The sequence below is a fragment of the Octodon degus genome, unplaced genomic scaffold (genome assembly GCF_000260255.1).
Source record: "Octodon degus isolate 3935 unplaced genomic scaffold, OctDeg1.0 scaffold00005, whole genome shotgun sequence".
Classification (NCBI taxonomy): domain Eukaryota; kingdom Metazoa; phylum Chordata; class Mammalia; order Rodentia; family Octodontidae; genus Octodon; species Octodon degus.
In genome coordinates this window covers 28,807,242-28,825,693 of record NW_004524581.1, presented here as the reverse complement: position 1 = coordinate 28,825,693, position 18,452 = coordinate 28,807,242, and the positions used below count along the sequence as shown (strand labels likewise).

At 44.5% G+C, this 18,452-nt stretch overlaps 1 protein-coding gene across 4 annotated transcripts in view; it reads left to right on the top strand.

Moving 5' to 3' along the window:
* Mapk14 (mitogen-activated protein kinase 14) overlaps positions 1-18,452 on the top strand; it is a 72,283-nt gene that overhangs the window by 31,347 nt on the left and 22,484 nt on the right. For all 4 annotated transcript variants that reach the window (XR_002822057.1, XM_023720448.1, XM_004624192.3 and 1 more), the window contains exons 3-7: positions 5,759-5,817; positions 13,990-14,101; positions 14,998-15,027; positions 15,348-15,395; positions 17,871-17,985. Coding sequence is in view for 3 of the 4 variants with exons in the window: in XM_023720448.1 (XP_023576216.1) it covers positions 5,759-5,817; positions 13,990-14,101; positions 14,998-15,027; positions 15,348-15,395; positions 17,871-17,985 (364 nt within the window). In the remaining variant the exon portion in view is untranslated. The remainder of the gene's footprint in view (positions 1-5,758; positions 5,818-13,989; positions 14,102-14,997; positions 15,028-15,347; positions 15,396-17,870; positions 17,986-18,452) is intronic.

Genomic DNA, 18,452 nt, shown 5'->3' with positions numbered 1-18,452 from the left:
GACCGCGGTTCAATCCCCCAGCACCACATGCCAGCCAGTCCCGCCCTCTGGTGGGCTGAGCTGGCCACACACACAAAATAAATAAATAAATAAATAAATATTTAAAAAAGAAAAAAAAGAAATGTGGCCAAAGAGATTTGAGAGAACTTCAGCTCATCTGATTGTTACTTTGTAGAAAAATTCAAAATCTGCAGACTTGGACTTGCTTGTTCAAACTCTTTTTTAACAATTCAACATTTTTCTTTTTTCTTTTCTTTCTTTTTCTTTTTCTCTTTCATTTTTTTTTTTTTTTGCAGAACCAGGGATTGAACTCAGGCCCTTGTGCTTGCTAGGCAAGCGCTTATTCTACTGAGCTATCTCCCCGGCCCCTCAACTTTTTTCTTGATAGTAAGAAAAAAAATCAAATTAAATGCTACTTTACTAGTAAAACTTTGTTTTATTAGTACATGCTTTTCCTAATTGATAAATTATTTTATTTTTTATTTTTTAAGCGGAACCAGGGATTGAACTCAGGCCCTTGCACTTGCCAGGCAAGCGCTTATTCCACTGAGCCATCTCCCCAGCCCTTGCTTTTCCTAATTGAGGACATGGACACATAGATTTGTAATTACATAGTGAGTGCTATTATAATCATGAGTGCAGCTTTTTGTTTATTTCTGTGTTTTATTTATTTTTTTAATTTTTATTTTTTGGCAGAACTGGAGATTGAACTCAGGCCCTTGCGCTTGCCAGGGAATCTGTGTTTTATTTTGATGGCACACTATTAAACCCTGTTTTGTACAGATAACTCTGTTCCCGAGTATGCGCTTCATGAGCAGCTGTGCACACACCTGAGATTTTGAAATGTCCAGCGCAGCTGTGTGCGGTGCAGCCCGCCTGGAATTCCTGAGGCAGGAAGACCAGGTGTGGCAGCTGGCACGGACCAGCTGGCGGGGCCTTGACTCAAAACTTAAAAAATGAGTTTGAGATGTGGCTTTCGAGTACTTGTCTACTGTGTGACAGGCCCTGGGGGGGGTCAGTATGTGTAACACCCCCCCCCCCATTAGCACAGAGCTGCGGCCCTCCTAATCAGTGACATGTTTACAAGGAGTTGAGATATGTGGAAAAAGCTGGCCGAGTAGGGGTGCCGCGTAGGCCTGCCTAAAATCAAAGCGTCCTGGCAGCTGTGCTGATGTGTTTGTGCCTGATCTCTAACACATCTGAATGTGTATGCTGGTTTTTGTTGCCATTTAACAAATATGACGCAGACAATGTCACAGCTGCTTTTTTTTTTTTTTTTGCAGTATTGGGGATCACACTCAGGACCTTGCGCTTGCCTGGCAGGCACTTATCCCACTAAGCTATCTCCCCGGCCCTGTCACAGCTTTTAAAGCATAAAAATATTTCAAAAATAGAATCCAAACCAAACATTTATGGAACCCAAGGCACCTCTGGAAGCCCTGGGATGGAAGCCCGCTGATGTAGCTTATGCTAATTTAAGAACATCTGGTTTGAGAGATTACTAGTACTTTTCTTCCTAGACAATTTAAGCTGCTGTTTTTTAGGACAGACATATTTTGGATAATAATTGGGTTGCAATATTTTGGATTGCATCTGTACTGTGGCTTTTCTGGAACTATAAGAATCAGCCTTCTTAGTGTTTTTGTGCTTTCATGAGATCATTATATGAAGGTGGCTAGTATGCTGTTGGGCAAGTTGCCTTTGGAACATAATGTGCTTTGCAAGCTTGAAAGCACAGGGCTGAGATTCGGTCATTCTAATTTAGGACAGGCGGCGGTACTCCACAGAGGACTGCTGCCAGCATCAGAAAAAGAGGTTTAATCCGCCTAAGTTGTTATAAGCACCTTGCTCACAAGCCACCCGTTTTTAATTTCTTTTATTTTAAATGTCTAGGTGCCAGCCACAGAGGCTGACCTCATAAATCAGATAGTGGCGATTTGTATTTCTGAACAGAAGCAAGAGCGTGGTGGGGGCCCCGTGCCTCTGTGTGCTTCTGACAGGTGTTCAAGGGGAAATGGGAAGCGGTCAGAGGACTGTGACTTGGTGTAGAAAATTTCCTGCCTTTCAGCCCATCCTGTAAACATTTATTAGGTGCTTACAATGTGAAAGTAGTTTTATTGGGCAAAGAACCAAGACTTCCAGTAAGTTTTTAGGATTTTCAGAGAAGTCCTCTTTCAGCCTCCTTTTCTTTGTTCTTTTTTTTTTTTTTTTTGGCAGAACTGGGGATTGAACTCAGGCCCTTACACTTGCTAGGAAGTGCTTATTCTACTGAGCTCCCCCCTCCCCCACTTTTTTTTTAAACAGCAGCTTTGAGTCACCACCTACTTTTTAGCTAGCTGCCAAGCTTCCAGAGGTGACAAGAGTAGCTTAAAAAGTTTTTGTAAATTTTGGGTATTAGTAACAAGTAGAATTTTTAGGGCTCAGAGTGCATACAGACTTTTTGATTGGTTATTTGTTTTGTTTTGGTTTTTTGAGACAGAGTCTGGCTCTATACTTCAGGCTGGGCTTGAACTCATTGTGTAGCCCAGGCTGGCCTCGAACTTTCGGCCATCCTGCCTCGGTCACTCGGGTGTTGGGAAGCTAGGCGTGCACCACCATGCCTGGCGTGCACATGTGACCTTTTACACACATGTGCCTCTGACCCACATCTGGAGTTATCCCTCCTGCTGGTGGTAATGAGTGACAAATGACAGATTCATGATTATTACCTGAGTGGCTATGCTAGGTGATGTTGCCTGTGATGGTGAGAGTTGATCTCCCAGCACAGTGTGGCTTGGTCTGCACTGAACTTGTGACCTTGCTGTCATTATCACCTGCTCAAGGGACAATTAGGGAGGCAGCATTCTGGCGGCAGCCTTTGCCGCCTGGGCAGTTCCTCTGGGCCTGGAGATCGGTACCTCTTGAAATTTAAAAACAAGAAAATCCTTTCATAAATTTTATTTGGGGAGCTGGGGATACGGCTCAGTGGTGCAGCACTTGCTTGGTAAGCATGAGGTCCTGAGTTCAATTCCTGGTGCCCTCAAAAAAAATTTATGTGGAAGGCCTTACACTAACCTCGTCCTGGTAAACCAGTAGATACTTGCTGCTTGCTTGTGTCATAAAGGTCCTTTCAAGAAATTTGGTTTCTGTGTTATTTTTAGGTGGCCGAAATCACATAATAGCAGGAGTAAAGGAATAGATTAAAATATGACTTAAAAGATAATTTCCATGAGGAGGTTATGGAAGATTCCTAAAATGGTCTCCGATCTATTTTAATGCTGGTAAATGTTTGCATTGCGTTATTTTCCTTATGATTAATACTCCGTAATACAATGAATGAGTGGAAGAGGGGCATATGGTAAAAGTCACACATGAAAAAATTGAAAGTGCTTGAATGTAACTGGATGGCTTTACGAAGTTCCTTTTGGTGCTTGCGTTAAATATGTTAAATATTATAACTAGTGCTCTTGTTATCTCCAAGTTAGTTCATTGCGTTTCTTGGAGCCATATTTGCTCAGTTGGGTAGTTTTGTTTAGCTCTGTGCATAGCTGCGTCCAAGAGCTTACTTCTGAGTGCTGCATCTTGTCGTTCTGTGGGGCGTGATCCCTACTTAGCTGTTAGCCTCCTGCCTTCGGCGCATCGCCTCCTTCATCTTCCCTACAGAACTATAAAAACAATCAGTGATAACCCTCTGTCTTTCATATGAGGTGGATGGAGCTCAGAGAAGACACCAAATTCATTTACTATTAATCTATTTACCAAATACTACGGTCAGGTTATGGCTTATTTAAAGGATAGATATGGTGTAAATAAATATCACTGAAAGGAATATGAGAACAGTCCTTGTAAGTTAAGTAAAAAGTCAGGATATAAAACTATACACAGTGTAAAACCAACCCCCTCTTTAATTTGTGTACATCAAAAGAATCAAAGAAAATATCCCAAAATGTTAATGACAATTATAATGGCTCGTGCAATTATGTGGCGTTTTGGTTTTCTTGCATGTAGTTGTGTGGGCAAGGATCTGAAGGGTGACTCTGTGTCCCTTGGAACAATTTATACAGGCTTGCAAGGCTCTGGTGCTCAAGAGCCAGTTCGGTCCCCGGGGTGCGCTGTGAGGGTGATGGAGACGTGGGGTGGTGGTGCACACCTCTAATCCCAGTGTTTGGGAGGCTGAAAACGGGAGAATCACTGTGAGTCCGATTTACATAGTAAGATCCTGTAGACTCTGTAGACCCTGTACTAAATATAGAAAAAAAAAAGTTGATGTTTGGGTGTGCGCAGTAACATCCTCATTAGTTTTCTTTTTTCTTGTAGTGTTTTGAGCTTTACTTTGCCATTAAAGTGGTTTGTTTCCCTTGGTTGAGAGCAGCTTGGTAGTGAGGCCAGACAGGTCCAGTTTTCGTGGTGCTCATTTAGCTTTTGTCCTAAGATCCCCTTGGAGCTGACGGGGCACACTGGAAATGAAGAACGTTATTTCTCATTTTCCGTGTCTTACTGTTGTGATGAGTGCTAGGTTTTTTGGGGGGCAGTAGGAGGGTAGGGGTGCTGTGTGTGGGTAAATCAGCAGCATAAATCTATGGCCAGAAAGCCTGCCTAGACACCATGGCTTACTGTTAGGTAGCTCTTCGCCTTATCCTGAGGTAAAGATAGCCCCTCCTCTGTTCATGTTAAGCAATCTGATCTAAATCCCTGAGAATAATTAAGAAACTTACTTAGTATTCAGAAAATGCTGTGGGGGGCCTGCCCATTAGCTCAGTTGTTTAAGTGAGTACTTAGAGCAATGAGGCTCAGGTTGCTGTGGTTCAGTCTCCATATTGTCATGCCTTCCCAGACTTGCCCTGAAGGTGTCCTGAGCCAGCGCCCCTCACAAAAAAAAAAAATCCTTCTCAGAAAATACTGTGTTCACTGACAGCACATATACTAAAAAAAAAAGTACTCTCAAGAATATAGCGAGGGCTGGGGAGATGGCTCAGTAGAATAAGCGATTGCCTGGCAAGCACAAGGGCCTGAGTTCAATCCCCGGTTCTGCCAAAAAAAAAGAATATAGTGAGAAATATTTTGGAATTTAAAAATAGTGGTTTTAAAGGCATCTTCTGAAGCAAAATTACTGCTTCAGAAACGTGACTTAATGATGCAGGAGGATTGTTGCAATTTCGAGACCAGCCTGGGCCACAAAGTAAGTTCAAGGCCAGCCTGAACTGCATAGCGAGACCCTGTCTCAAAAAGGACCCAAAAGAAGAAATATGACTTATTCTTTTCGTTCATTTGTTAAACTACTTGTCCATGTGCACAGAGGATTCTAACTCTCTTTACCTTCTAATAAACTATTGGATGTGGGTCGTGGAGATAGCTCAGCTGTCTAAAACGCCTACTTAGGCAAGCCTAGGCAGGCGCCACATGGTTTGATCCCCGGCTGTGCCACATGCTGTGCCACATGCTGCGCCAGCTCCGCCCTCAGGGTGGGCGGAGCTGGCCGTACAAAAAACTATTGGCTGTGAAAAGATCTTAAAGAGAAAGATTTTTATTTTTATTTTTCCCCCATAATTTTATTGATAAAAGAGAAAGATTTTTAATGATGAAATAAGTAGGTTATTATGAAAGGTGCTATGAACAAGTAAAAATCAAATCATAATTGGAGTAAAAAAATCAGCTGGAATTAAGTGTATGATGCTGTGACCGGCTCAGGTAACTGGACTTGGAAGTAGTTCTGTTTAAAGCGATTAAGGCCTAAAGGTGAGTTCAATGCTTACTTTTTGGTTTCTTCTTTTTTAAATAGGTGATTGGACTGTTGGACGTCTTCACACCTGCAAGGTCCCTGGAGGAATTCAATGACGTGTGAGTAAATGTGTGGGGTGCCATGGAAGATGCGTGGTGTGTGCGGCGCAGGTTGGCACCTCCTGCAGTTGTAGCGCCTGGTGCCCCCTTCAGAGAGTCGATGCTGCGTCCTCACACGGTCCACAGAGAAGAGAGTGGAGGGAGTTTTGACTCTGCCTTTTCTTCTCCAGTTGCCTCTCCTACCTTTTAAAGATGCTTTTCAGTAAATGTACCTTAGCTGCTGCTCCAGATAGGCTATTTTGCTCTCTTCTCGCCTGTGCGTATGGGCTGTGATACTGGCTTACCTGCCGATCTTCCAAGTGTTAGGTGTTTGCACTGGGACGGGGGCAGAGCCCACAGCTGGAGCAGTTCTCCTCCTGCCGGTTTCGTGACCATCTCTATCGTTGTCCTCCTGGGAAGCAGAGTTTGTGTCTCAGGAGCCATGGTCGGGGCACGGGGCATGAAATAGAGAAGGGGAGAGGCTGGTGAGAGGGTGGATGGAGCGGTCACCACTGTGGGAAGCTGGGCCAAGACCACCCAGGTCCGAGAAGCTGCCCTGAGTGCATCTCAGATGTGGAGTATTTTGTCCTCTAGCTCCTGACCCTGGTGGCTGTGGATCACTGCTGCTCTTGCATGGCAGCTTGCACGTGTGTGAGCAGCAGCCCAGGCTACCAGAACCGGGACCAGGACCAGAACCGCGACCAGAACCAGGCAGGAGTTTTCTTCATTAGGAACAGCATGAGGCTGCTGAATCTTACAGACGGAGATGGTGTTTGGAAAATGTGCAGTTAAAATAGCTAGATCTTGTAAATGACTAAAAATGATTACGATATTTTGATTGGCTTCTTGACAGAAGTATTTGGCTAACGGCCACATAGGTGAAAATATTGTATGCTGTAGATACTTAGAAATGCAAAGATTTTAACTAGTCAGTGTTAGAACCTAACGAAACCCAGAGCCAACTGCAGCTTCTCTAATCACAGTGTTGCTTTTTCTTAATTGCTTTATCTATCTCTGATCAAGCTTAGCAGCGATGGAGAGCTTTTGAATTTTCCTGGGGAACTATTTCAGGAAATTTGAATTGTCATGGGGTAGGTGGAAATTACGCAACCTTTAAAACCACCCTTTTCTAAACTCCAGAATATTTTCTCACTATTAGTCAAATTTGAGATTCGAGTGGGTTAGATGGAAATTAGTTTTCTGCCAAGTTTTCTCTCTTTTACAACTTCCTGCCCCAGGTCTCCTGCACTGAATTCTGACCTCTGCTTCATTCTCAGAGAGGGAAATGGAAGTGGAGTCTTGGATTTTTCTGTGGTCTTGTAAGAGGCAGCCACGTCACCTGACAGCCTTCACTTGGTAAAAGCCCACAGGCAGAGGATATTGGTGCTGGCAGGTGCACGTGTCCGACTAATAAGTTTAGCCTCCTCTTTTTAAAAAAAAAAAAAAAAAATTATATTTTATTCTTTTTATTAATATATATGTATTGGCCATACATAAGGATCACATTCATTATAGGGAACTTATATTTATACATAATATGTCTTAATTCTTTTTTCCCATTCCCTTTACTTCCCTTCAACTCTTTTATTTTTTTAAATTTTTTATTTTGGGGGGGACTAGAGAAATAGCTCAGTGGTCTAAAGCACCTGCTTAGGCAAGCACTCAGGGACCGCGGCTCAGTCCCCATCACCACATGCAGTGCCAGCTCCACCCCCAGTGTGGACTGAGTGAGCCAAAGGGGGGAAAAATATTGTTTTGTTACCAGGGATCAATCTTATTTCAATATTCACAGAACTGAAGGCATTGAATTGATAAAGAGAATTTCTGTTTTATTGATTTTGTTCAATAAATATTTATCTACCTTCTATAAGACCTAACTTGTGAGAAATATAACAAACATAATCCATACCCTTTGAGTTCAGACTTCTAAATGCGAGAGAAGAACAATTCAGAAGATCAAATCAAAAGGTAGTCTCTGAAGTCTGGGGAGATCCTGCCCTATTCGGCCCTGTGCTCCCTCACGCCATTCCCAGCGGGCAGCTGCGCTGGTTCCTGACATCACTGCAGTACCTTCCTGTCCGTTTCCCTCAGGACCACTGAGGCTCCTCTCCTCTCCTCAGAACCTTTTCTCTGCTGTGTTCCTACCCACGCTGTCACTGACTGGTCCTCACACTGCTTTGCTCTTAGCAGACCTTGCCCTTATCCACCTGCTCCTGGCTTTCTTCTCTCTCACATGTAGGCTCTCTGGAGGTAAAGTCTGATCCTTCTTTTCTAAGTTGTTGGTACTGAGAAGAATAACAGGCCCCTTGCTGTTGTGTAATGAAAAGATGAAGGGAGATAGCGATGGCGGGGCAGGTACAGTGTGTGCACAGGGGCCTCAGCTCTGCTGCTGCCTACTCCCAAACATGAGGTGTCTTCAGAGAAGGCTTTGCCAGAAAGGGACCTGTGCACCCTGAGCTCCAAGCCTGTTAGGCATCAGAAGGTTGGGGAAGTGGGAATTGAAGGAGGAGCTGGATGGGGACGGACCGCCTCATCTGGGCCTTTGTCCTAAGCCTTAGTGACCAGGTTGCCTGAGAGAGGAGACAGCAAAGGGGACTGGATGGAGGTGGGGTGGGATTGGGACAAGGATAACAGGTTTTACTTTTATGTGGTATGACAACTCTGCCTTCACTTCTCTGTACCCAAACACATTACATAATTTGCAAGAAAAAGATTTAATTTTAGTAGAAGCAGTGTTTCTCCTGGGTCCTTATTAATATATTAGACAGGTTTGTGGATGAGCATGTCAGGTAAAACTCTGCAGTGGATTTGAGACTTTTCCAGGAACTAAAATTTATGTAATGATGTTCTTCATTATTAATATCCAATTACAGTTTCCTTTTTTCTTTTTGCTGTCCTGGGGACAGAGCCTAGTGCCTTTGCACTGTACTACATCCCTGTTCTTTTTTTAATTTTTTGAGACAGTCTTACTAAATCACTAAGTTGCCCGGGCTGATCTTGAACTTGTGTGACCCTCCTGCCTCAGCCTCCTAATGTTGGGATTACAGGTGTGTACCACCATGCCTGACTTGGTTTGAATTCTTGACATAGAATCCTTTCTTTCAAAACATGGTCTTGTGCATGTGGGTGAAACTGAAAACATGTGCATAGGCAGTTCTGTCCTACGAATGTCATTTTATTCAGTAGCATCTTGTGGTTGACAGTGGCTTGGGCATAAGTTTTCTCATCTGATACAATCCTGTGAGGTCCATATTATTATCTCTAATTTTCAAATGAGGAAACTTAAGATTGGAAGAGCTGAAGCTAATTATACACAAATACCTACAAAATTGCATCCCAGGTTTTTTTGCTCTAAATCTGTTTCTCACTATAGCTTTTCTTTTTTTTTTTTTTAAAGTCCAAAGGCTATTACTATCATTTGAGGCCTGCTGATAACTCTGCATATTGAGTAAATACTGTGTCAGAAGTCAGTGGAAGAGACCAAAACGATGTCCTCCAGTTGCTTTTGGTCTCATTTCAGAGATAGAGCATACTTACTTACTTAAAATAGCTACAGGATGGAGTCAGATCAGAGTCTAGGGTCTAAACAACGTACAGTGCAAAGTGATCTCAAACTGTTAGAGAAGCTTGGAACGGGAACTCTTCTAAAGAAAGTAAGAACTGGGTTTGCAGAAACAAGTAGGGCTGAGGTGTGGATGTCGAAATTTGAGAAATCAGAATGGAGGAAATTGTGAAGTTTGCAGAAAGGTTTGTATGGGATGGAGAAGTGTTATAGAAGTAGAAAAATAACCCGTTCTTTCATATCTGGGGACATTTTGCATCAGTTCTGAGAGTGTGTGTGTGTGTGTGTGTGTGTGTGTGTGTACGTGTCCACATGGAAGTAGTACCTTCCTCCTGCCATGGGAAGAAATATCCAGTCGAGTCACTTGAGCTTACAGAAGTACTGCTATTCTTTGAGAACAGACCGAGTACTCAAAATAGGTAATACAGGAAAATAAACGATTGGGAGGAAGATGAGCAGATTAACTATGTTAATGTTAATCTTTGCAGGAGCTTTTGATTTTTTCAGGTGGGGTCTTGCTGTGTTGCCAGGCTGCTCTCCAACTGGTGGGCTCAAGTTTTGTTGCAGCTTCTGCTTCTCAGGGAGCTAGGACCGCAGGCATGTGTCCCACACCTCGCGTGGGTGGATGTGTTTTGTTTTGTTTTGTTTTTTCCTTCTCAAAAAGGTTTGTGGTCAGTGACTGTGGTAGCTGGTGACACCCCTTGTACATGTCTTTGCTGACTCACGCTTGGAATCTAAGTAAACTGCACATTCTTTTTTATTTATTTGTGTGTGTGTGTGTGTGTGTGTGTGTGGCCAGCTCAGCCCACCAGGGGGCGGGGCTGGTGGCATGTGGTGCTGGGGGATTGAACCGCGGTCCCTGTGCTTTGCTAAGCTTGCTCTAAGTAGGTGCTTTAGACCACTGAGCCATCTCTCCAGCCCCTAAGTAGGTGCTTTAGACCACTGAGCCATCTCACCAGCCCCAACTGCACATTCTTTTAAAAAATGACAGTCTACTTCTGATGTGATAGTAAAATGCCACCCTTTTCTCTAAAATAGGCAAAGAAACTTCAAGGCCATGCTTAGAGTTTGAGTCCTTCAAGAAACCTTTCCCTGCTGCTTAGTTCGCTTAGGGCCCTTGCTCCGCGCGTTCTCCAGCACTTAGCACCCTCTCTGCGGCTCTGGTCATGCTGCGTTGTGCTTGCGCCTTTAAAAACGCCTCTTCTCAGCTAACCTGTTTCATCATGCTGCCCCCACCAGTGCCCAAGGAGAAGTATATGTGGGTGGAGTGAGTGAACGAATGAACGATGCATGAACGTCGGGTCGATTTGGCTGATAGCATGCTCAACACTCTTTTTTTTTTTTTTGCGGAACCGGGGATTGAACTCGGGCTCTTGCGCTTGCCAGGGAAGCACTTACTACACTGAGCCATCTCCCCAGCCCCTTGACTTTTTTTTTTTTTTTTTTTTTATGCTCAACACTCTTAACCAGCTTTTTTTGTTTTACCCTCCAATGGAGACCATATGCTACAACACTGAGCCTAGTTTGGTGGTGCCAGTAGCGTAGAGGATACATTTTGGTAACCATTGACTTAAGTGAGAATAGTTGGTTGTGAACCGAGCTTGCTAAGCTGCCTGCTTGGATGCTGAATGGGTCTGTACCCCTTGCTGTAGAACAGGCTGGTCTGCGTACCAGGGAGGATCGTGGTGTGCGTGTCTTCCCAGGTCGTAAGTAGTGCTGTGTGACTCGTCCTGAGTCATGCGCCCAGTGGTACGGGAGTGCCTGCTGCCTGCCAGACAGGCTCTAGGTGCACTAGGCACTGCACTGAGCTAGGCACGGCCCTGCTGCCCTCGGACGGCACAGGTAGATGACAACAACGGGCCTGCAGACGGGGAGGCGATACAGTATGTTAGCAGGGAATACTGCAGAAAAGAAAAAGTAGGACAGGAAGAGGAGTGAGGAATCTATAAAGAGAGACGAGGTTTAAAGTGGAGTGGTAAGGGCAGCCTCCCTCACGTGGGGTTTGAGCAAAGTTTGCAAGTGGAGTTCAGAGTATGGGTAACTAGGGGAAAAGTGGTGCAGGCAGAGACCTTGTGGTAGGACAGTCGCATCTCATTCTGGAAAGCCTAGAGCTGCAATGGAGCAGAGGCTTGGGAGAAATTATACAGCGGGGAATAGTCCACCCAAGAACATAGTCTTGTAGGACTGAAATTGTATTCTTGCTTCTGTAGCCTGAGCTTTGAAATTTACCATTAGCATTATAGGTACAGCAATCATTAGCTCAGATTTTTGAAGAGACTCCTGATTTTAGAACAACCAGTTTTTCACAACATCCTCATATTTATCAGAATAAATGTTTCAATTTGAGGTTTAAAACTAGTGACTGTAGGCCGGGGAGATGGCTCAGTGGAATAAGTGCTTTCCTGGCCAGTGCAAGGGCCTGAGTTCAATCACCAGTTCCGCAGGGGAAAAAAAAAAAAAAGAAAGAAAGAAAAGAAAAGAAAAGAAAATTTGGGCCCCGGAAGATGGCTCAATAGGATAAGCGCTTGACTGGCAAACACAAGAATCTGAGTTCAATCCCCGGTTCCACCAAAAAACCCCCCCAAAACCAAAAAAACTAGTGACTGTAGGCCAGCCAGACAGCTCAGTGGATTAAAGTGCCTGCGAGCAGGTGCAGGGCCAGGGGTTTGATCCCTGGTCCTGCCATGCCAGCCCTGCTGAGATGGCTATTGAGACTGGGCGTGGTAGTGCGCACCTGTAATCCGAGCTCTCGTGGGGCTGTAAATAGGCGGATCGCTATGGGTCCGATCTAGTAGTAAAACCCTGAACACCCTGTAGACCCTTCCCTAAAATCCAAAAAACCCAAAACAAAATAAATAAAAACTGTAGTGACTGATCAGGATGGGATTATGCTAGGTTCTTGGTAGCTTTTCTTCATTAAAGATTGATTCTGATAATAAACATTGAGAATTATTAAGGAATTGAGGAAACTGTTGAGATAGTGTTTCCCATGTTACTGTGACCTTTACATCCCCCCCCCATATTTGAGGTTAAACCCAGACCCTTTGTACTGACCTATATCCCAGCCCTTTTTTCAGTTTTTAAATTTTGAGATAGGGTTTTGTCAGGATCATAAATTGCCCAGACTGAGCTTGAACTTGAGCTCCTCCTACCTCAGCCACCCAGAGTGCTAGCATTCCAGGCATGCTCCACATCTGGTTTATAAAGCTTTTTAAAGAGGTCATTGTTCTCTTGATAATTCTGTGGAAGACTTGGGAAGCAGTGTGTGCCATGCCTCAGAGGGTGCCCTACGTTTGTGACGTCGTTGCTCCTTTTGACCTTGCCCGGATTCCTTACCCTTGTTCTGCTCCTGGGGCCTGTCCCTGAAATCCTGACAGGATGTGCCTCAGAGCGGTGGTGAGAAGAGTGTGAGACTCAGGGTAGTGCTGCTTGCCAGCCGGTGCCAGTGCTGCTGCTGGGTTGTGTGGCGCTTAGAACAGCTCTCCAGTCAGAGCTGCCTTGGTAGAGACACTGCAGAGTCTAATTTACTGGGGTTTTTTGTACCAGGAATCAAACTAGCAACCTTGCACTTGCTGGGCAGGCGCTGTGCCACTGAGCTATCTCCCCGGCCCTAATTTACTCTTTAAATTATGTCTAAAGTTCACCCTTTCCTCAAAGCAGTAGGAACAACTGAACTTCTACAAGCATCAGATGCTAAAATTGTACCCTGTGTACCCGGTTACAGCTAAGCTAATCCCATTGACTTTCCTGAAATTGAGAACGGCAGCCTACAGGGAAATTATGCTGGAGAAAAACTCCAGCTCCTCTTCGAGGAAAGCAAGTCCCCTCCCTGACCTTTAAAAATTTCACCTCTGAGTCCTGGCCTGATGGTTCCAATCCCAAGCTGTGTAATTGAGTAATGAGTGGGTTATGGCATTGGGTCTAGCATTTCAGTGGCAAACCTGTTGGGCTTGAATGTAATTGTTCCCTGATCTTACCACATAAAGAGGATTAATAATCACGACCACACCCGTGCTGCGAAGGCCTGGAATGCCTCGTCCTGCCTGCGAGCGGATGCGTTCCTCCTTCCTCTAAGGTAAATGCAGGGGTATTCCAGGGGCGATGCCCTCTTCCCAGCCATTCCTGAAAAAGGAGACCTAATAGTCTGAAAAACTAAAGATACTCTATTTTGGATCCCACCATGTAGAAGCTTTGTGATAAGGTGAAAATATCCTAATAATGGATTAAAAAACGATAAAGTGCTTTATGTTGGTCATGCACTTAGCTGTACTGTGTATGTCTCCTGCAAACATAATATTTTTTGTTAAGAAAACTGACGCCAGCACATTTATCTTTCTAGCCTCTACCTTTGCTTTTGCCTTACTTTTTATTATTTTCTTTAGAGAACCTAGAGAAACATACAAGTAGGACAGAGTACAAAAATGTTTCGATTCAGTGACAGGAGGTAAAATTAGACTAATAGTGTCGACAGTGAGCCCCATCCCTTCTGACTCTCCCAATAAGAAGCTTTTGAGCTCTTCTTATCATTGCAGCACTTACTGGGGGGTTCCTTAAAGACTTTTGAAAGCGTTAAGAAGATCAGCACTTCGCTTGGGTTCTGACGGATTGTGTAACGCTGGTCTTCTCTCCAGGTATCTGGTGACCCATCTCATGGGGGCAGATCTGAATAACATCGTGAAATGTCAGAAGCTTACGGACGACCATGTTCAGTTCCTCATCTACCAGATTCTTCGAGGTCTAAAGGTACAGACAGTATCAGCAGTATTTTGGAGAAGTGACTTGGCCAGCTCCTCCCCTCGTTCCGTTCAGGACTTAAGCAAGCAGCTTTTCTTTCAAAGAGCTCAAGCCGGCCTCACGAGGGGCTCGCCCTATAAGGAGCTGTCGTGCTCTCCCAGCGGGCACGCTGCCTTCTGTGCTTCTCACACCGTGGATTGCTTTTCTTCGAAGCAAGGCCAGGCATCTTCTCATTTTACCGACAGATACTCATTATAAATGCCTGAGATTTCAGAACTTTTCACTATTACATCTGCAAATTAGTAGCTCTAGTGTGTATCTGGTCGGTGTCCTGTTGAGGCTTTTAAAAGCTGTCCTCAAGGAAGCCAGTTCAGTTGTGGGAGGAGCAGATAAACAATGTTGAGAAATTGAGCTGTTTTTGATGTTTAGCACCTCCCAGTCCTCACTGAGCTGCAGCAGGATAATCAGAAAATAGGTTGAGGGACTGGAGAGATGGCTCAGTGGTCTAAAGCACCTACTTGGAACAAGCTTGGCGAAGCACAGGGACCGCAGTTCAATCCCCCAGCACCACATGCCAGCCAGCCCCGCCCCCTGGTGGGCCGAGCTGGCCACACACACACACACACACACACACACACACACACACACAATAAATGTTAAAATTAAAAAAAAAATTTAAAAAAGAAAATAGGTTGAAAGCTCAAGTGAGCAGAGCTGATGGCTATGGAAACCCCTAACAGTCATGGTAAAGGTGTAGAACCCTCGTGATGACACTGATTTCCAAGGCCACAGTGAACACCGGCAGTTGTTATTGACTCAGGAAAGTGTACCCCAGATAAGTCCTAGAGTACGACAGTGGGAAGTCAGAGACAGCTTTGCTCTAACTGACTGTTTTCTCTTCGCAGTATATACATTCAGCTGACATAATCCACAGGGTATGTGAGGGGCCCTTCCCATCACTGCGGGGAGGTGGGGGGCCTGGGGGGCATGCGGCTAGCCTCTGCGCGTGAGCTTTCTTGTGACCACTGAGATAGTGACTGGCTGGTTGTAGCTTTGCTGAAGTTTTAGACTTGAAAGAAATCTCTGAGTGGTGCCTGTGTGAGGCTGATTTGGCCTGGCTGCTGGCGGGAGGAAGATAGCCCGCGGATGGCAGGACGAGGTCTTGACATCGATGTGAGAGCCTCACGGGTGGCTGTGAGGCGATAGCTTGTCACGTGTCGCACAGTTGACCTGTCCTCTCTGTTCTTGTCCCTAGGACCTCAAACCAAGTAACCTAGCTGTGAATGAAGACTGTGAGCTGAAGGTAAGTGGGGGCGGCAGGGGTGACTGTGAGTTCCATCTTCAGATGATTTGACTACCCCAGCAAACTTCCATCAGGAATGAATTTATAAGCCGTGACTTTTTCTTTTTTTTAAATTTTATTTATTTATTTATTTGTGTGGGGGGTGTGTGGCCAGCTCAGTCCACCAGGGGGCGGGGCTGGCTGGCATGTGGTGCTGGGGGATTGAACCCTCGGTCCCTGTGCTTTGCTAAGCTTGTTCTAAGTAGGTGCTTTAGACCACTGAGCCATCTCACCAGCCCCCTAGATTTTTTTTTTTTTTTTTAATTTTTAAGCCGTGACTTTTTATCTGAAAATTTGTATTGTTCTTAGGAGTATCAGATTTTGATGTTTAAACCGAAGACTGAAGAGGCTGTTTTAGTAACATCTAACATGCCATTAGGTGTCTTATTTTCATTGTAAAATAAAATTGAATTAAAAATATAATATTAGGAAAAAAAATAATAAAAATATAATATTAGGGGCCGGGGAGATGGCTTAGTGGAATGAGCGCTTCTCTGGCAAGTGCAAGGGCCTGAGTTCAATCCCTGGTTCCAAAAATAAATAAATAAATAATATTAATTATAAGAAAGGAAAATTATAGTCTGACTACCAACTAAGCAATCCTATGTAATTACTAAAATAAATAGATTCCTAAGAAGCACACGCCTGTAATCCCAGCACATGGGAGGCTGAGGCAGGAGATCTTTGAGAGTTTGAGCCCAGCCTGAGCTACAAAGTGAGCTCAAGGCCAGCCTGAGCTGCATAGTAAGACCCTATCTCAAACAGACCACCCCCCCAAAAAAAAAAGGCAGCAGAATCCCACTCACTAAGAATAATTTAAATATGAAATTTGGTAATTAAGTATTACTAAACGAACAGAGAACTTTTCTACTCTTTTGTGTTTCTTTTCTTTTTTTTTTTTTTTTTTTTTTCTGGTGGAACCAGGGATTGAACTCAGGCCCTTGCGCTTGCCAGGGAAGCACTTACTCCACTGAGCCATCTCCCCGGCCCCTGTTTCTTTTTTTTAATCAAATTTTAGTATATGTGCTGCCGAAGCGAGCACTTTTTTAATCAAATTTTGAAGAACAGTTACAGGGCTGAGGAGGTAAGATAGTTCAGTGGCATAAACACCTGCCTGGCTGGCAGGTGTCAGATCCTGTGTTTGATTCCCCAGTACTTAAACAAACAAACAATTGCAATAAAGTACACATTGGGCCGGCCGGGTAGCTCAGTGGACTGAAGTGCCTGCCTAGGCAGACGTAGGCACCAGGGTTCGACCTCTGGTGTGCCATGCCAGCCCCGCCCTTGGTGCATGCAGAGACTGGCGATTGAGAGGCGTGGTGGCGTGCACCTGGAATCCCAGCACTTGGGAGACTTAAGAGTCTGATCTGCATAGTGAGGCCCTGTAGACCCTGTACTAAATACATTAAAAAAAAAAAAAAAAAGTACACCATTTTGGCAAACTTACATATCCATGTGACCACCACATTTATAATAAAGAGTATTTCCACAATTTCAGAAGGTTCCCCGGCCCGCTTCCGAGTAATCTTAACCCTTGCATGCCTAATCTTGCCTCCCAGCAGCCACTGCTGTGTGTTCTCATACCATAGCTGGATCTTCCCCAGCGTTTCAAGTGAGTGGGATCATGTTTTTGTGCATCTGGCTTTTGCTGAGTACGGTTTTTATCTGTATTGTTACAGGTATCGATAGCTTCTTCCATCTTACCCTGGTAGTAGTCCACTGTATGGGGAGGGGAAGCTTACCCCTCTCTTCTGGCCCTTGCTTCTGTTCTGGTTTGGGGCTATGTAAAGCTCCTAAGGCTATGCGCGTGTAAGCATTTGTATGGATGTTTTTATTGTTCTGCACCTAGGAGTCACATTTTTATTTTTCATGGAATATATTTGTTAAGAAAGGTATGGTGAGGGGCTGGGGAGATGGCTCAGTGGAATAAGTGCTTCCCTGGCAAGCGCAAGGGCCTGAGTTCAATCCCCGGTTCTGCAAAAAAAAAAAAAAAAAAAGAAAGGTATGGTGGTGTACTCCTGTAATCCCAGCACTCATGAGGCTGAGGCAAGAGGTTTGTTGTGAATTCAAGACCAGCCCGGGCTACAAAGTGAGCCAAGGCCAGCCTGAACTGCATAATGAGACCTATGTTTCAAAAGACTAAATTACTTATTTTTAAAAGTGTAGTAGTGGGGCCGGGGAGATGGCTCAGTGGAATAAGCGCTTCCCTGGCAAGCGCAAGGGCCTGAGTTCAATCCCCGGTTCTGCAAAAAAAAAAAAAAAAAAAAAGTCTAGTAGTGTGCTTACCATGTATTCTAAGTGTGGACCAGGAAATCCATTTATGAAAACACTGCGTTGTTTTCCTTTTTTAATAAGGCAGTAGATTATTCCCCTGCCTGTGGTAGCTGTCTAAGCATCTTGCCTGGCCCAGTTTCTGATTTCTCTTCTTCCCCTTAGATTCTGGATTTTGGACTAGCTCGACATACAGATGACGAAATGACAGGCTACGTGGCCACCAGGTGGTACAGGGCTCCCGAGATCATGCTGAACTGGATGCATTACAACCAGACAGGTGCTGTCACGTTGGGCTTTCTGCCTTGCCAATACTAGTTTGAATGAGTTTGATAGAAAGGTAGTGATGTGTGTGAGTAGCGAGCATCTTCCTTCCCTTGGTGACCCTTTAAATGCCTACAAATAGGAAGTGCGTCATTTGCCTAGATGGGCAAAGGCACTTTTATATACAGTTTCCAAGCTTCGGAACTTAGCAGTTGTTGTGTTCTTCATGTATGTTTTCAACGTAAATGTTGAGTACTTCTTTCTGAAGACGACGGGTTCATAATCTTAACCCTTCTATATTATTTGAAAAGTCTGATCATGGGGAGGGAGGGAGGGAGGGAGGGAGGGAGGGAGGAAGGAAGATCCTTGAGAGAATATGGGTGCTACCAGTACCAAACTTTGACCCCCTTATGAGTAGTTTGTTTCTTTTGCCTTAAGTATGTTTTGCTTGCCCTATGAATGAATCCCTTTATTAAGAGTTGT